This window comes from Gossypium hirsutum, chromosome A13, assembly GCF_007990345.1.
Source record: "Gossypium hirsutum isolate 1008001.06 chromosome A13, Gossypium_hirsutum_v2.1, whole genome shotgun sequence".
NCBI lineage: Eukaryota > Viridiplantae > Streptophyta > Magnoliopsida > Malvales > Malvaceae > Gossypium > Gossypium hirsutum.
This window is the reverse complement of record NC_053436.1, coordinates 5,154,373-5,173,798: the sequence shown is the minus strand read 5'-3', so window position 1 is coordinate 5,173,798 and position 19,426 is coordinate 5,154,373. Positions and strand designations below refer to the sequence as shown.

General features: G+C 32.4%; 1 protein-coding gene across 2 annotated transcripts; it reads left to right on the top strand.

The window, feature by feature from the left end:
* The first annotated feature begins 15,992 nt into the window (after nt 1–15,992).
* LOC121212207 (abscisic acid 8'-hydroxylase 4) lies at nt 15,993–19,347 on the top strand. Of its 2 annotated transcripts, none has more exons than XM_041084570.1 (9): nt 15,993–16,446; nt 16,564–16,888; nt 17,198–17,347; nt 17,477–17,725; nt 17,824–17,913; nt 18,000–18,078; nt 18,177–18,283; nt 18,418–18,539; nt 18,976–19,347. In XM_041084570.1, exons 1-9 carry the CDS (start codon nt 16,241–16,243, stop codon nt 19,079–19,081), a joined length of 1,434 nt encoding a protein of 477 aa, XP_040940504.1. In that variant the 5' UTR covers nt 15,993–16,240; the 3' UTR covers nt 19,082–19,347. The 2 variants fall into 2 exon arrangements, with proteins under 2 accessions (XP_040940504.1, XP_040940503.1); XM_041084569.1 differs by having other exon boundaries at nt 16,062–16,446; nt 18,421–18,539.
* Nucleotides 19,348–19,426: the final 79 nt, after the last annotated feature.

The following is a 19,426-nucleotide window of genomic DNA, read 5'->3' as shown; positions in this document are numbered from 1 at the left end:
ACAATACACATGCCACTCAAACTAAGATTTAATTGGATGATACTATTTAACTTTTATATTGACTTTATATATATAAATTTAGATTTTTTTTTCTTTTATACTTTCAGAAATAGGTGGAATATAACTTACTTCATATTTATTTTAACTTTTGATTTTTTTTTCTTCATACAAAATTAATTTTAATTTTAATTTTAATTTTAATTATTCGCAAATAATAAATTTTACTTATTAACTTCTTTTAAAAAAGCCAAAATAATAATAAATGCGGTTACTATTACGTAACCGACATTGGACCAATCAGACGGCTTGGATGCGATTTTGGATCCGGCCCAGAACTCTCTCCATCTCCACCACCAGGTTAGCGACACGTGTACAATCCAGCTGTGCTTTGAAGGTGATTATTACCACCTGATTGTACCATGCCCACACTGATTTTGATGTTAGAGTCTCAAATATTTGGTCTTACTCTCTTTTTACTTCCTCTACTATGCTTAAATTTGAGATTTAATTTTTTTCTTTTAAAGTTGGTACAATTTGGTCACTCTTATTTTATAAGATTGTTAGTTTTTTTTTATCAAACTGATAAAATCATTAGTTTTCTTCTATTAAAGTTATTTTTTTATTTTTATTTTTACTATTATTTGATCATACATCATGGCCACATGGACATCCAATCAATTATTTTTCAATTAAAACAAATTTATATGTCAGCCCAATTATTTAACTGTAGCAATCAACGGGTGTTACTAATTTGAATTTACTAATAACATTATAAAAATTAAGGGACAAAAATACCAAAATCAAAATAGAGAGATTAAATATTTAAATTTCAATATAGTAGAGGGACTATAATCAGAATTAGACTCATATGCTTCTATGAGAAATTCTAATCCACGCTACACTCGAGAAGGTTCCACGTTTTGCTTTCGCGCGTGTTATTGGGTCCCGCTCCAGCTATGTGACAGACGTGGCATGGACCCCGGCTGATCTGGTTGTTTTAACGAGAAGATCATAACGGCACGACCGGCCACCGCCGTATCATCAACGGGTCCCGCCACCGCCGTGTTAATCCGATTGAGCTCACTGAGCTGCCCGAGACTGAAAGTTCTTTTTAATGAAATATTTTTTTAGAAAAATAAATGAAAAAATTTAAATTAAATAAAAATCAGTGTAAGACTTAATTAATTACTAGTAAATAATTGATTGTCACTTATTCCATCAAAATAATCATTACCACTAGTTAACTGCAAATTGACAAGATATTGAATATTCAAAATAATCATCTTTGATGAATAAATTTTTGTTTTTTCATAAGCGTCATGCTATCATGCCAAAGAAAGTGGCCCAAAAGACTTATGCTCTTGGCACCCATTCTCAATTTCTTAAATTTCGCTTAACTCACTCTAAGAGATTGACTAAGAATAAATGTTATAGATGATCTTTGGGCACTATGTTCAACCAAACATCTTTAATAGCCTGACAGTGCCTAACGACATGCAAGATATCTTTTGTATTATGGTGACACACTAGACAAAAAGCATTTTGGCCAATTCCCCTTCACAAGCGTTCAAGGTTAGTAAGCAACCGTTGCCTATAAATACTTTGTACTCTAATTTAATCGATTTTTATCTTTAATTTTCAAAATTTGAAATTTCGACTTTAACCTAAAGAGTAGCACTTAAATTTGTTAGGTTAAATTATGTTCTTAATCTCATATTATACATAAGTTATAGATTTAATCCATATTTTCCAAATTAATAATTTTGATCTTTATATTTTTTAAAATTTGAAGTTTCAATCCTAACTCAAAATGTCAGCAATTTGATCCGTTAATTATAATAACTTGACATTTTTGTATCATATATATATAGCAAGTTGAGACGGAATTAAACATATGATAATACGGTTACAACATGAAATAAGTAGATTTAATTTAATAAACTTGATGGTTATTATTAAAATTATGATTGATATTTTAAATTTTCAAAAATATAAAAATTAAAGATGATCGAACTAAAATATAATGGCTAAATCCATAATTAATGGATTAATAGTATAATTTTACCTAGAAAAAAAGTAAACAAACATATGTGAAGACAAAGATAAGGTTAGTATCGACCGACCAATAAGATATGGAATTTACATCATTCTCTGAATGGAATTTATATCTCTTTCTTTTCTTTTCTTTTCTTTTCTTTTAGGATTTTTTTTATATATTGTGAGGTAAATATCAATTGATTTTATATAAACAAGATAAGAGAAGCATATAACACTTCATTGTTGGGTTTGGGTAATATGATTCTGTACGCAACCGTACATGAAAAGGGGGAAAAAAACAAAAATTACGTTGATGGTGTTTGTCATTATTTATCTGTTACTCGGTAATTCGATTGAGATAGATCTGATTTTTTTTATAGTTTGTTCATATGAGTATGCACGCGAAGGGATCGCACCATCATGTAAGTGAATTTATGTGATAGTAAAATAAATTCATATTTTTTATATATTTATTTTTGGTTAATTATCAAATAAAATACAATTAAATTTAGATTTTTCTTATCAGGAATGAAGTTGGTGTGCTGAATTCAAATTCTTGCAAAATGGGGCTAAATTGAAACAGAAAGCAGAGAGGATGGCTTGATTGAAAGATTGAAGATTCAAAGATGACTGGATAAATATTGAAGGGTTGAAGTTTTTTTTTAAAAGTGACTGGATAAAGATTGAAGGATTTTTTATATTGTTACAACTCTGTAATTAATTTAAATTCTAGTTTAATTTTTTTTAAATTTAGAATTATTTAGTGATAATATATTCAGTTACACTTGGCCTTTTGGCATTAAAATTGTGCTATATATTCAGCCATTTCAATTTTTTTTCTTGTATTTTCAACCTTTTGGTTTAATTTCCTCTCAAGGCCTTTTCCCTTTCTATTTTCCACAATTTCACAAAACCACTTTCAAAGCATGATTTTTTTCATGATTAACTAAATCTTTTTTAACCTTAGCCTGGTTATCACTTTGAAAAAGTGATCATGAGATATAAATTTATACTAAATACTTTGCAATTCAGTATTCGCTATCTCTTCGGTATATGAGATAGCACAAATTCGTCCTTCAAGGTTGATTCGATTTCAATTCAAAAACGCGCGTTTAGTTGGAATCATTTGGCGTAGAGTTGGGAAGTTGAGTCGGCGGTGCTATATTCAAAATCGCGTGAACAAATTGGCATGTTCAATTGGAAAAAAGCTAGTTGGATTCCGTCAAGGGAAACAGTGATCAGATTTAAATGACCCACAGGGTTGAGGCTGTCAATTCAATTTGGGCTTTTTAGATCACAAGGCTGTCGAAGTCTTAAATTACAGGTACGTGCCACGTGGTTGGAAATTTGACAAGAGTCGATTTGCAGGTGATACATGGGTCGACTATGTGACAGCCCAAAATTGACCCTAGTCGGGAAGTGGTTTCGGGACCGCTAAACCGAGTCACCGAAAGGTTTGAATGTGATGTTTATTGTCTAGAATATGTAATCATGAATGTGTGAAAATTTCAAGCTTCGATTTAGTCGATTGCATGTGAATTTAGTCAATAGGGCTTATATGAGAAAATTTTAAAATGTGATAGGTCAATGCATGAGGACCTATTAGTGCATGTGGAAGAAAAAGGGGACTTGCATGTCAAATTCCCCCTCACTAATATGTAGTGGCCGGCCATGCTATGGGTGGAAACATGTCACCAACATGTTGTGTTAGTGATGTATGGTAAGGAAAATAAAATAATAAGCATGATAATTAAATAATGAAAGGAAGGGTGATGAAAAAAAAAAGAATAATGGTCTCATGCATACACCCCATTGCCGTGAGCTAAAGGAAGGAAAAGAAAGGTTTTGTTCATCCTTTTTCAACCTCTTTTGACCGAAAATCCTAAGGAAGAGGATTAGGAGGAAGTTTGGCCATGCATGTAACTAGATTGAGGTATGTTTAATGTTATTCTTTGAGATTCATGTATATTTTAAGTTATAAGTTCAAAATCTACCTAGCCATGGTTCAAACTTTGTTAAATGATGGAGATGACATTCGGCCATGAATGTTACGTTCTTGGTTGGTATTTTGATGTCTTTGGTGATGAGGTAAGGAGATGGTTGACTTTGGGTGTTTAATAAAAGGGTTTGGATGTGAGAGTGTGTGAGAAGTAGAAATGAGGAGTCTTAGCAACTCCATGAAGGTTCGGCCATGGTAGTTTGAGGATTAGAGATTTTATTTCTTGTTAAAAATTTGATGAATCCTAGTGTGTGAAGTGTTTGAACCAACTAAGGATTAATAGATGCATGGGTACAAAGTAGGAAGAATCGGCTACTATGGTTGACACCAATGCCGAATGTAAAGATGTTATAGTAAATAATGTATGTGATTTGAGTTGATAATGTGAAAAAGGATAATTAGATGTATTATAAATGATATAAAGATTTTAGAAATTATTTTGGTTAGGTGTGTGTATGATTAAGTATATTCGGCAATATACTTAAAGTGAGTACTTGATATTATATGGGAGTATGTATATTCGGCCACATGAGTAAATATATATATGATGTTAAATTTGATTATGTATAATGGGCATTAAGATGTGGAACTTAAGAAATGTAGTCATATGTGGAATTACATGATGTTATAGTTGACATTGTACACACATACATCCATTCGGCCATCAACATGAGTAATTAGTGAGGATGGTTGCCGAATATACAAACATACATAAGCATGTGTAATTGAATTATGAATGTTTAACAAGATGGTTAAACTAGTGAATTATTGATTAAGCTCAAGGAGCTAAAGGAGGAGAATCAAGCAAAGGCAAAGAAAAGATCACTGAGTAGCCGAGTTGGAACCGTCTTACCCAACACAAGGTAAGTCATTAAGCATGTAGTTGGTATTATTTCAAATGGTCATAATGTTTATGTATTGATGCTGAATGGAATGAATAAATATACATATATATATATGCATGTACGTATGTGATGATGAAATTGTTGAATGAAAAGAAAAGACGTAAGATGTACTGAGTTGTTGATCTCGGCACTAAACGTGCGGGTATAACCATTTATGACCATGAGATTGGCGCTAAGTGCGCGGGATTAAATTGTACAGCACTAAGTGTGCGATTTGACTATGTTGCACTAAGTGTGCGAAATGAATATGATGCACTAAGTGTGCGAATTGACCATGCGGCACTAAGTGTGCGAGTTTGACTATGTAGCACTAAGTGTGCGATTTGATTACGTAGCACTAAGTGTGCGAGTTGATTATATAGCACTGAGTGTGCGGACTCAATATACATTCGTGAATCATTATGGACACTATGTGTGCGACACTATTGAGTCGATCGCGGACAGCGGATTGGGTAAGTGTCTTGAGTACATGGCTAATAGGTGCTATGCTTATACTTGGTGTTGAGCTCGGTAAGTTTGAACCTATGTGACAAATATACTTGAAGTCACGTACATAAAATTTATCGTAGGATGGGTGAAAGGCCGTTTAGTCGTTTGATTGTAACGAAAATAAATTGATTTATGAAAATGCTTCAATGTCCTATTGATGAGTATATGGAATGTGAATGCATGAATTGATATGAAACTGAATCGATAGGTGGGAGGAACTATGGTATGGTTCGGTATGGATGGAGTAAATTGTCTCGTTCCATTTTGTTTCCTCTTGTGATAATGTTATTGACGGATGGTAGTGCATTGCTTATGACTTACTGAGTTATAAACTCACTCGGTGTTTCCTTGTCACCCATTATAGGTTGCTTGGACTCATCTATTTTTGCGGGGTCAGGTCGTCATCGAAGTCATCACACCGGATAGCAAGTTTTGGTACTTTCTTCTTAGTTGGCTTAGAAGAACATTTTGGCATGTATAAGCTATTACGTTGTGTTTGAACTTTGGCATGTAAACTTTAAGCCATGCGAAAATGGCACGAATGTTCGATTGAGTTGGATCAAGGGTAGGCATGAAATGGACCTAGTTACTTTCGTAACAGATGCTGGCAGCAGCAGTGTCATGAGATTGAAAAATCACTAAAAATAGTAGGAGTGGAATTAGTTGATGAATAAATTATGTAATCGAATCTCGATGAGTCTGTTTTCATGAGGAAGTAACGAAAAGATCATATGGGCAGTATATTAAGAGATAATCAGATTTTTGTGGGACAGGGCCAGAACGGTTTCTGGATTCCCTGCTCCGACTTTGGAAATTCATTATAAATTAACCAGAGATAATTAGGGGTCGTACCATATATGTACAGATTCCTCTCTGAGTCTAGTTTTCATAGAAACAAACGGCATCAGTATTGAAGCCCCGTTCAGGGAGATATCCAAGTCGTAATGGGCAAAGGTCAGTGTAGTCGACCCCTGCAACATGGGAGACTTTGACTAATAAATTGTACTAATTGGCCCGACCAAAAATTCTAGAAAAAAATACATAGATGGGCACATGAGTCTAGTTTCTGGAAAAAATCACGAAACTGATTTTCGAGTTACGAAACTCAAGATATGATTTTTAAAACGACTAGTACACAGATTGGGCAGTGTCTGGAAAATAAATTTTATAAGGGGTTAAAGTCAGTTAACACCTCGTGTTCGACTCCGGTGTCGGTTTCGGGTTCGGGGTGTTACAGACTACGAGAGGAAGAGTTGGCGATTTGAGGGATCCTCGATTGCTATAACCAGCTTATCGATTGGAAGGGAAAATCTATTTCAAGGATCCATTGAAAATTGGAATACACCGAGGCTAAAGCTAAGCTTAAAAAATATTTTATTTATCCATTTATTTTATTTTCTTAAATTTATTTTTGCATTTTCGAATCTATTTTTATTTTATTTTATTTTTTTGTATTTCCTTATTTTATTATCTTAATCAATTTAAAACCCCCATTTTTATTTTTTAGCATTGCAACACACTGGTCGTGGGCACGTCTATTACCGTGACAACGATTCTGGTCACAAGAAAAAGTGAAATTAGACAACTAGTCCCTGTGGATTCAACCCTACTACTCTATATTTCAATTTACTGTTATTTTGTCGTAGGAATTTATATTTGGTGATTTCGATATCTACTAGATTTTGGCATCGTTGCCGGAGATTGGAGAAAATTTTTAATTTTTATTTCTTTTCTTTATGACCAAGTCAGAATCGGAGGCTCTAGCATTTGAATCGGAGACAGAAAAGTTGGCTCGAACATTTCGAAGAGAAGCTATTCGACGCGGTAAACAACCACAACCTGACTTTGAAGAAAGATCTTACACCGAAGATATTTACTCATCCAAAGATTTAGACAACATGGCAAATCAAACTATACGCTAACTTGCAGCTGCACCAAATGAACAACAGCCGCTATGCATAACTTATCCGGCGGACGAAACACCGTTCGAATTAAAGTTGGGATTGATACATTTATTTGCCTACTTTTCACGGTTTGAAAAATGAGAATCTTCATAGTCATCTGAATGAATTCCACATGGTTTGTCTGAGCATGAAACTAGAAGGAGTAACTGAGGATCAAATAAAACTACGAGCATTTCATTTTTCATTAGTTGACTCTGCTAGAGAATGACTGTTTTATTTACCTCCGAGATCTGTTAATACTTGGACTTTCTTAATAGGTTTTTTTGAGCAACTCAAGCAGCCGAATTAAGGAGAAGTATAGCAAGAATTCAACAAAAGGAAGTAGAATCACTCTATGAATATTGGGAGCGATACAAGAAGTTGTACGCAAGTTGCCCACAACATGGCCTATCTGAACAATCACTCTTACAGTATTTTTACGAAGGGTTACTCCCAATGGAAATGAAGATGATTAATGCAGCCAGTGAAGGGGCTCTTGTAAGCATGACTTCTCAAAGAGCTAGAGAATTAATTTCGATCATGGCTGTAAATTTTTAACAGTATCGACCATCTATGGAACCTACGAGAAGGGTTCATGAGCTAAGTACTCATTCCATAGTAAATAAAATTGATGAACTTATTAATGTGGTTAAAAGTATACTTGTAAGAAAATCGAACCCAACTCGGTTATGCGGTATTTATGCTCAGCCTGATCATCCAACCGACTCGTGCTCGATTTTACTTGAGGACACAACTATATAAGTAAACATCGTTGGGAACTTCCCAGGGCCACCTCAAAGGCGTTATGATCCATATTCAAGCACGTACAATGCAGGGTGGAGGGATCACCCAGACCTGAGCTATGGGTCGAACCCTCAATACAATCAACCATATCAACCAAGACCACCTTCGCCTCAACAGTATCAACCTCCAAAGTCATCTCTTGAAACCATAGTAGAGAGGTTAGCCGTTAGTACCAAAGAGTACCAACAAAAGACTGAAGCACATTTCCAAGAACTAGATCAGCAAATAAGCTAGCAGTTACAGTTAGTCGTTTTGAGAACCAAGGAAAATTGCCATCTCAAACCTAGCCAAACCCACGTCAAAATACAAGTACTGTAATCGTAAAAGATGGAACAGAGTCATAACTAGTGCCTGGCACGAGTCGTGACCATGACATTGAACAGGAAGCAGAACCAGCAGCTTCTACTAAACCGGCACCTCAAAAACCATTTGTTGTACCTCCCTCATACCCTGGAAGGCTCTCCCAAATTAAAAAGGAATAAGAGGAAAAGTAAATCCTTAAGACATTATGAAAGGTATAAATTAATATTCCTTTACTTGATGCAATTAAACAGGTTCCATGCTATGCAAAATTTTTGAAAGAACTATGTACCGGCAAAAAGAAGCTCCAAGGAAATGAATGGATGAATATGGGAGAAAATGTTTCAGCAGTGCTACAAAGGAAAATCTCACCTATGTGTAAGGACCAATGTATGTTTTCTATATCCTGCAAAATAGATAATATTAGCATAAAGAAAGCCATGTGTAATTTAAGAGCATCTATTAATGTAATGCCTTTATCTATTTTTAAATTGCTAAACACAGGTTCTTTGAAAGAAACAGGGGTAATTATTCAATTGGCAGACAGGTCCTGCGTATGTCCAGAAGGGGTGTTGGAAGATGTGCTCGTAAAGATAAATTAATTAATTTTTTCTGTAGACTTTTACATTATCGATATGGAAGACGACCACTCAAAAAATACTTTCGATATTCTATTCGGGAGGCTATTCCTAAGTACCGCACGTACAAAGAATGATGTTCGCAGTGGAACCCTCACTAAGGAATTCGACGGTGATATGGTGAAATTTAATAGTTATGAGGCGATGGGCCAATCTAATACAATGTCAAATATTTCTAGTGTTGATATTATTGAACCACTAACGAATTTTCATTTTGAGTATGATGAAAAGGATGAGTTACAAGCTGTGCTTTATAGGAATTTAGACCTCAATACAATGGATAAACTGGAGGAATTAATGACATTCAAAGAGCTAATTCGTGAAACTGTCATTTTTGTGGAGGCACTATAGTTTCCCAAAGGTCAAGGTTAAAAATTTGAATTGTCTCCTTTTCAAACTAAACTTTTGCCTTCCATTTCGCTGGCCTCGGAATTAAAACTCAAACTGTTACTGGAACATTTAAATATTCAAATAGATGAAAAGGAAACCCTAAGCAAAGAAGCTCGAATATGTTTCAATCCACCGATGATGAAGGTTAAAGAGCAAAGGTTGAAATGTTTCTATGAGAACTTTCAAGTGCGCGTAATGGAAGAGTTAATTATCAAGGAACCAAACAAATATTCCTCAAGTCGTCGAGCTAATGACGTTAAACAAAATCATTTTATGGGAGGCAACCCAGATTTATCTTTATTTATTTAATTTGATTTTGAATTCTAGTTTAATTTTAGAATTAAATAAAATATTTTTAATACATTTTCTCGCGTTATATTTCAAGTACACGAACCGCTCGAAGCAATAAAGTCTTTAGACGAAGACACGATCCGACAACTAGAGAACAAGATGAGCAACCACCTTCTACTTTAGATAAACAACTTTATCGCATTGAAGCTCGCCTCGAAACAATGAAAGCCAACATCTCAAGCATCCTTAACATGCTACAACGTGATCCCTCCCACCGTCCTCTAATCCATTGAATATACACAGGGAGTACACTTGAGCATTCTATTCATTATTGTTTTAAAATTGCATATTAAGGGCAATGTGGGCTAAGTAAGGGGAATTTTGGATCATGCCATACTTCCTTTTTTGCATGTGTTTTGCTAAGAATAATTTTTTTAATTCATTTCGGAAATTAACCTCTAGTTCTTATGTTTAGTTTACTTAAATAAGTGGGTGAATCATGAATAACTATTGCTAGCTTGATCAATGAATATTTTGTAGAATTGAAAATGTGATGCCTTAATCAATATTTCATGAAAATTGTTGGTTTTGTTAAACTTGCCTAATAAATGTACTTGGTTAAAAAAAATAAGTTTGCTAATAGCTTGGTTAAGAGTGAAGATTCGGAAATGTGACCAAGTTGAGTAACCGGGATTAGGTGCTTGGGTTGTCATCTCATTTCGCATCAAAAGGTTTGATTATGTCTCGAATTCATTATAAATAAATAAAGAAAACGTGTCGAGTTGAGTAACCGGGGTGAGGTGCTTGATTGTCATCTCACTTTGCGTCAAAAGACTTGACTACGTTTGAAAAAAAACAAAAAAAAATATAAATATAAATAAAAATATATATTGGGTATGACCGTTTCGCATGTTTGATTAAGCCCAAATTTAGTGAAATAGTTGAGTTTGATATACTGTTTGAGATTTTATAAAATGCTTATTGATTTAGTTTAGCAATTGTTTATTTTTTATTCACCTAATTGTTTGATGTATGCTTGACTAGGAAAAGGGGTTTTGATTTTGAAAGGGATTGACAAATTAGTTTTAGTGGATATCATGCTTGAGGACAAGCATCGACTAAGTAGGACGAATTTGATAACAAGTTTAATTCATATTTTTTATATATTTATTTTTTTGCTAATTATCAAATAAAATGCTATTAAATTTGGATTTTTCTTATCATGAATGAATTTGGTGTGCTAAATTCAAACTCTTACAAAATGGGGCTAAATTGGAACAAAAAGCAAAGAGGATGGCTTGATTGAAAGATTGAAGATTCAAAGATGACTGGATAAATATGAAGGGTTGAAGATTTTTTTTAAAGTGGCTGGATAAAGATTGAAGGATGTTTTATATTTGTTACAACTCTGAAATTAGTTTAAATTCTAGTTTAAATTTGATTTTTAAATGTAGAATTATTTAGTGATAATATTTAGAAAAAATCTAGCTAAATTTTAGCACTAAAAGTGTGTATAAATACCTAGTGGCTACAACCAATTGAATACACTTGGCCTTTGGCATTTAATAAATTCTTATTTTTTCCTTACCTGCGATATATTCAGCCATTTCAATTTTTTCTTTTATTTTTAACCTTTTGGTTTAATTGCCTTTCAAGGGCTTTTCCCTTCTCACTTTCTACAATTCCACAAAACCACTTTCAAAGCATGACTTTTTACATGATTAACTAAATCCTTTTTAACCTTAGCCCGGTTATCACTTCGACAAAATAACTGTGAGATATAAACTCACACTAAATACTTTGCAATTCATTATTCGCTATCTCTCCGGTATATGGGATAGTACAAATTCGTCCATCAAAGTTGATTTGATTTTAATTCAAAAAGCGCACGTAGGGTTGGAATCATTTGGCGTAGAGTTGGGAAGTTGAGTCGGCGGTGCTATATTCAAAATCGCGTGAACAAATTGGCATGTTCAATTGGAAAAAAGCTAGTTGGATTCCGTCAAGGGAGACAGTGATCAGATTTAAACGACCCACAGGGTTGAGACTGTTAATACGATTTGGGCTTTTTAGATCGCAAGGCTGTCGAAGTCTTAAATTACAGGTACGTGCCACGTGGTTGGAAATTTGACAAGAGTCGATTTGCAGGTGATACATGGATCGACTATGAGAGGAAGAGTTGGCGGTTTGAGGGATCCTTGATTGCTATAACCAGCTTATCGATTGGAAGGGAAAATCTATTTCAAGGATCCATTGAAGATTGGAATACAAGGCTAAGCTTAAAAAATATTTCATTTATCCATTTATTTTATTTTCTTAAATTTATTTTTGCATTTTCGAATCTATTTTTATTTTATTTTATTTTGTATTTCCTTATTTTATTATCTTAATCAATTTAAAACCCCCATTTTTATTTTTTAGCATTGCAACGTACTAGTCGTGGGCACGTCTATTACCGCGACAGCGATTTTGGTCACGAGAAAAGGTGAAATTAGACAATCAGTCCTTTTGGATTCGACCCTACTACTCTATATTTCAATTTACTGTTATTTTGTCATAGGAATTTATATTTGGTGGTTTCGACACCCATCACCATGCTTAGTGAATACATGTTAATTTTAGAATACAGTACATGTTGACATGAACGAAGACCTATCTAAGACGTCACATCTAGGATTTTTATCATATAAATAGAAAAATAGTGTATTTGAGAGACAAATACACAAAAACACTCAACAAGTTCAAGATTTTTAAGCAAAATTTTGAGTTTGGGTCTTGTTAGTACAAAGAATAGTATTAAAAAAATTATGTTTGGAAATGAGATTCGATCCAACTTAATCTAGGACTTAATTAGAATTCTCATGATTATTAAACATCAAAAGATTTCAAAATAAAAAAAATTAATATAATTTTTTATTAATTTTTAATCCTTGAATTTAAAAATTGTAAAAGTACAATAATATAATACTCTGATATTATATTATTTGTTCGACAGAATTCCGCTAATATTAAAACCCTAAAAAAGAAATCAACCTTAAATCTTTTAAAAAAAATGAGATGGAAATATTCATGATTAAATAAAATGCTCTAATATTTTTATATTTTTAATTGAACTAACGAGTTCAGTGTTATCGGCATCTGAAGGAATATTCAAAAATAATATTTCTTAAAGTAAAAGCAAAAAGAGAAAAAAGAAAGATATAATCGGCACAGCTAATGAAAATATTTATTTAGTAGCCATGTATTTTGAAGTTTTTTTTTTCTTTTTCTAAATTTAAAAATCAAATTTTGTTGATGTGCTTCAAGTTTGTCGAAAGTTATACGGATTTAAATTATATTTTATCTCATAAATAACTTAAAACTTATATATTATGAGGTTAAGTCCAATCATGTAAAAAAATTTTAGTTTTTTCTATTTTACTTTACTTAAATACTTTGTAAATTTATTAATGACTGTAAAATTTTAATTGAGAAAGATCCTAAACTTATTGGGATCCAATCCTCTTATAATTTGTTAAAAATAAAACTTTATTAATGTATGGTACTCATCCTAATATGTTAAAATACTATACAAAGCATTTAAGGTAGGCTTAGATTATTCAAATTCTAATTTGTTGGTGTTGAGATTAAATAAGTCAAAGATGATTACGGTGTCAAGCGATTCATCTTGCTTAAGGTAAGATGGAAAATCGTTGGTTTTGGTGATCAAGTTATAGCGGTGATGAAGTTGGGTGGAGGAGAAAAGATCAAAGAGAAAGAGCCCTTTTTCGATCAAGACTAAAGGTTTATATACCTTTAATTCTGATCCCGATATGTCACGTGTCTTCTTCTCATAGGTAAATTAAAGATGCTGTCAAACACTTTAAATACAACATGATAATTGAAATTAAAAAATGGTGGTTAATGAGCGGAGCCCATACTTACTTGATAGAAAATTAATTGGTACCATCTTCTGAATTTATTTGGTCAGAGGTGTTGACTTTTTTTCGTAGGCAATTTGTATGGTTGAATACTTGTATATGGTTGTAGTAAAATTTTAGAGCAGAGCTTAAAATTTTTTCTCATTAAGTCTCAATCAAAGTTCTTTTTTCCAAATAATAATACATTAATCTAGATACTCAGTTCAACACAGTAAAATAAAAAAACAAAAGTTATGGTCGTATATATTTATATTTATATTTAAAAGGTAAATCTTAAAATTACACATAAAAGAAATTTTATATTAATGATTGAGATGAAAAATACAAAATTATAAAATTTCGTGTCTGCCCCTTTAATATTGAATACTAAGTTGATGTAATTATACATATAAATTTTTTATTTTAATTTAAATATATGTTGTTGTTTTTATTCTTGTTAAATATAAATTTTGCATACGCAATATAAAAATGGGAAAATAATATTACATGAAAAGCAATAATTTTTTTTTCATACGTGAAAAGCAATGATAATGATTTTTTGAATATTGAAATAAAATTAAAATTTTACGTATATTAGAAATTTATTAAATCAAATGAATTGGAATGTGATAATACATTTCTGGTCAAGTTGTTTTTAGCTAAATGACATACCGATAATGGATTAGTGGAGTTATGCTTAGTCCATCAGCTTTTAAGTAAGAATTGGAAAATAAAGATTCAATACATTCCGAGATCTTTGAATAAAGTGACTAATTATATGGCAAAAAGTACTTCTACAATTTTTTAAGGAGTTATCATCTTATATAGTTAATTTATTGTTGGCTGATTGTAACGCTTTTATATAGATTTAATTTAAAGATTTGATATAATTATTTTGTGCTGTCTTTTTCAACCAAAAAAATTTAACGATTATATCGTAAATTTAAATATTCATTATATATATATATATATAGAAGAAGAATTGATATGATAAATAATTAACGTTACTTACATGTTAGTGTTCATTATATGCATTTGTGTACCTATATATGGTCATGCACATGTACACAGTAAGCTACGCTAAACGACATTATTAATTTTATGACCACTTCGTTTTCAGCCAATCTACATTAAACCATCTCGTAAGTTCAGTCCGTATGAATAACCCTAAATAACAATTTAATAATTAGAATTTAATCGGAGATATTAGTGTAAGAATAATTTATTTTCATATTAAAGGTCATTTAAGTTAAAACCCAAATCAATTACTATAAAATTAATGCTTAAAACTGATGTCTAATTATAAATTTCTTTGTTTTTTTTTTACTTCATGAAAGTAAAGAAGTTAATTTATTTTATTTTGTTTTAATTTATCATAATTTGAATTTTTATACATTATGAAAACCGAAAAAGTAATTTAATTGTTAAATCATTAATCTAAAAATCAACAATTCAACAATTTATATACATAAAATTAACAAAATCAATTGTTCAATCATTTATATACGACAAATTAATAAGAATCAACCGTTTAAGTTCATCCATCAACTATTAACTTCTCGGATTTTGTAAGGTGCAAAGATTGAATTCTAATAAATTAAAGTAGTAGGACTAACTTTTAAATTCTTGTAAAGTTAAAGGATGAAATTCAGAATTAAATTGAAGCACCAGTAAAGAGTTGGTAAAGCCTTGAAATGCATGAATGTTAAATAAAAATAATAATAATAATTCAATCAACTCATAAACGACTATTGACTTTCTTCAATAAGAAGTAATTCAAAAATAAATTAGCTCTACAAAATCTTCCCCAAGATTTGCTAGTCAACCTCAGCCTCTCCTTCAGTTCTTTACGTGATTCGTTTTTTTTTTAATTTATATTTGATATATTTTTTGTATAAAAAATTTATATGATCAGTAAATTACTGATATTATCTTGCAAATAAAAATAAAAATTTTAAAGTGACAAAAAGATAAATTCCATTCTCTATAAATTCCATTCTCTGTGAATCAAAACAGACTCTACAAATGAAATACAAAGAACTGTTAAGCAGTGCTCAAGAAAACCAGTCAAAGTAACAGCAAATGCTTCATTAAAAAATTTAATAAAAAGCAATAAATTATGGATTTGTAATGCACTAATTTTGTATAATCATAATAACCTATCTATGAATCACAAGATGCCACGTATTAAAAAATATATAATAATTATATTTATTTTCAAATTATTTTTAAAAGTATTAATTAATTTATTGATGGGTGTTATAATATAATTCATTGACCGTTTATGAACTTATACAACATCCGTTTGTGTAGTTTTAACAAATATGCCAACTCTATATAAACCCCCAAACCCCCTCACCTTCTCAACCTCAAAACCAAAAGCATTGTGCACCATTTTCACTAAGCCTTCAATTTTTATTTTCCTATAACCTATTTCTAGCTGCAACATCAAATTCTCATTGGCTAAAGAGAGAAATTAAGGATAAGACAAGGGGAGAGAAATAGAGAGGGGGGGGGGAGAGACTACATTATTTCTTTTTTTGCAATGGAAACTATTGTTTTTATTATACTATACGTGATTCTCTTTCTCTCAACTCTTCTTTCATATCCATTTCTTAGGAAGCAAAAAAGAGGGTTTCCAATAGAAAGGTATAAGCTTCCACCAGGTTCAATGGGTTGGCCATATATTGGAGAAACTCTTCAACTTTACTCTCAAGACCCAAATATCTTCTTTCTTACAAAACAGAAAAGGTTATTGCTGTTTCTTACCTGGCTTTCTTCTTGTTATTGTTGCTGTTCAATTTCCCTTTGTCTAGTATTCTGAACTTGGATGGTGCTGCCATTGTTTGTTTCCTTTGTGATGTTCAGATATGGAGAAATATTCAAAACGCAAATACTCGGTTGTCCTTGTGCCATGTTGGCTAGCCCTGAAGCCGCGAGGTTCGTGCTGGTGACTCATGCTCACTTGTTCAAACCAACTTACCCCAAAAGCAAGGAGATGATGATTGGCCCTTGGGCGCTCTTCTTTCACCAGGGTGAATACCACACTCGGCTAAGGAAGTTGGTTCAATACTCACTAGCACCTGATACCATCAGGAAGCTAATTCCTGGTATTGAACACATAGCTCTCTCTGCCTTGGACTCATGGGCTGCCTCTGGACAAGTTATAAACACCTTTTATGAGATGAAGAAGGTATATAAATATATGCACATGTATGTGTTTAAAAGACAAGATTTGATTAGACCACATCTTTAAACATGTTTCTAATGTGTTTAAAGGGTTTTCTTTCTCTCCTTTGACTTACCTAAATTACTTAATGGAGGACTTGTCTGGTTTTGTTGTCCTGTAGTACTCTTCACTTTTCCTACATTGGAATCCCTTTAGAATTTTGTTTTTCTTTTTATTGAAGCTGGCTTTTTGACATGTTTCAATGTCATGTGAATTCCCCTTAGGTGTTGGATCATGATTTTCTAACATGTGGATTTCCTTGACTCTCTACAGTTCTCTTTCGACGTCGGCATTCTTTCCATATTTGGTCACTTAGATGGAGGCTACAAAGAGAAGTTGGAGGAGAACTACAGGATAGTGGATAAAGGTTACAACTCTTTTCCTACAAAAATTCCTGGGAGTGCACATCACAAAGCACTCCAGGTAAGAACATTTCATTTCTCCTTATCATAGAAACATATGTTCATGTATGTATGTATGTATGTATGCATATGATCACATGGATGCAATCTGATTTATTAATTTTTTTGTTTTTTTCCCCTTATTCAAAAGGCAAGGAAAAGGCTGAATCAGATTCTAAGTGAAATAATTCGTGAGAGAAAGGAGAAAAGGCTGGTAGAAAAAGATCTTTTGGGCCATCTGTTGAACGTCAAAGATGAAAAGGGGGAAACTTTGACTGAAGATCAAATTGCTGATAACATCATTGGAATACTTTTTGCTGCACAGGACACCACAGCCAGTTTTATAACATGGATTCTCAAATTCCTCCATGACGACCCCAAGCTTCTAGAAGCAGTTAAGGTAAATCATTCTAGCATGACACTTAAAGACTACTTAACAAATTTATCATCCGAGAATTGATTTTTTTTCTCACTTCATGGTTCTCAAAATCATTGCAGGCAGAGCAAAAGGCGATGTATGAGTCGAACAATGGAGGGAAGGAGCATCTAACATGGGCACAGACAAGGAAAATGACTCTTACATATAGGGTATGAACTGTGTTTCAAAGTCATATATGTTTGTTTCAAGAAAAGAAAAATTTTCAAGAAACCTCTAATCTTTTGAGAAATTTCAGGTTTTACTAGAGGGCTTGAGGATGGCAAGCATCATATCTTTCACATTCAGGGAAGCAGTAGTTGATGTGGAGTATAAGGGTAAATAAATTAAAGGCTTAACTGGAATATTCTTTTATATTTATTTGGTTTAAAGGGGTTTTAATTAATTGCTGTTGTTTCAACTTTTAAATGTACAGGATACCTAATACCCAAGGGTTGGAAAGTGATGCCATTGTTCAGGAATATTCATCATAATCCAGAATTCTTTTCTGATCCTCATGATTTTGATCCATCTAGATTTGAGGTAGTTACTGTTTTGTTTACGAAGATTATAGCAATTTTCTATTGGTTTCACTACACTTACAAATAGACATATGTACACATACAAGCAGTACAATCGGAACTTAATATTTTTGCTTTTCTGGAAATGGACTTAAGCAGGTAGCTCCAAAACCAAATACCTTCATGCCGTTTGGCAACGGCGTTCATGCTTGTCCAGGCAACGAGCTAGCCAAGCTGGAGGCTCTCATTTTGATCCATCATCTAGTAACAAAATTCAGGTATATTGCACTATGAATTCTAGTGTTACAAAATATGGGAGAAGGATTGTTGCAGAAATTCACTTAATTTATTTTTTTTAAAGAATAAAGAAATAAATTCAACTAATAGCTAGATTTGTGAAGATATATTGAATTTGGATATATGCAAAAATGAAGTAGATGAAGATAACATATTTGAATATCCGAAATACAAAAATTAAAGCAATAAAATAATAGATATTCAAACCCACTGTAAATAGTAAATTTAATAATCTATCTGAATTCACAAAAGAACAGACCAGATAATATGGACATCTATTTCGTTTAGTATCCATTGCCATTTCTAACCTAATCAAGAAGTTTATGTTTAGTTGCAAAAGATTTTGTAGTGCTAAAAGAATTAAGAATTAAGACTAGTCCCTTTCTAATTGCGAGTGTGGTGATCTTTTACTTGCAGGTGGGAGGTGGTGGGTTCTGAAAGTGGGATCCAATATGGCCCATTCCCAGTCCCTCAACAAGGACTCCCTGCCAGATTTTGGAAACAATCCAGCTGTCCTTCTTAAAATATGTGCCCTTAAGTTATAAATTTGGGAAAGAAGCCCATCCATCAATGCAGCAACCACAACTTTCCTGCTCCCTAACAAAACCCTGCTATTTTTCATCTGGGGTTTCTACAATCATATCATATTTCACCTGGATTTGTACTATAATTATTAACTTCTTGTTATTTTTGCAGCTAGTAACTGTTAACTTTTCTTTAAAATATGTATGTATATTATCAATTATAATAAAAATATATTAATGGGGAAAATTTTCCCCAATATAAGCACTTCCTTGTTTTTTTATTAAATATTTAATCAACTCATAGCCATTTTTATCCAATTAATTCATTTGAAGAAAGTTTCAAT

Bases quoted from the DNA above. Each gene is read 5' to 3' on its own strand.
- LOC121212207 (XM_041084570.1), top strand. From the start codon at position 16,241: ATGGAAACTATTGTTTTTATTATACTATACGTGATTCTCTTTCTCTCA. The intron at 16,447-16,563 runs GTTATTGCTGTT...TGTGATGTTCAG, and splicing joins TTTCTTACAAAACAGAAAAG to ATATGGAGAAATATTCAAAA. The intron at 18,540-18,975 runs GTATATTGCACT...TTTTACTTGCAG, and splicing joins CATCTAGTAACAAAATTCAG to GTGGGAGGTGGTGGGTTCTG.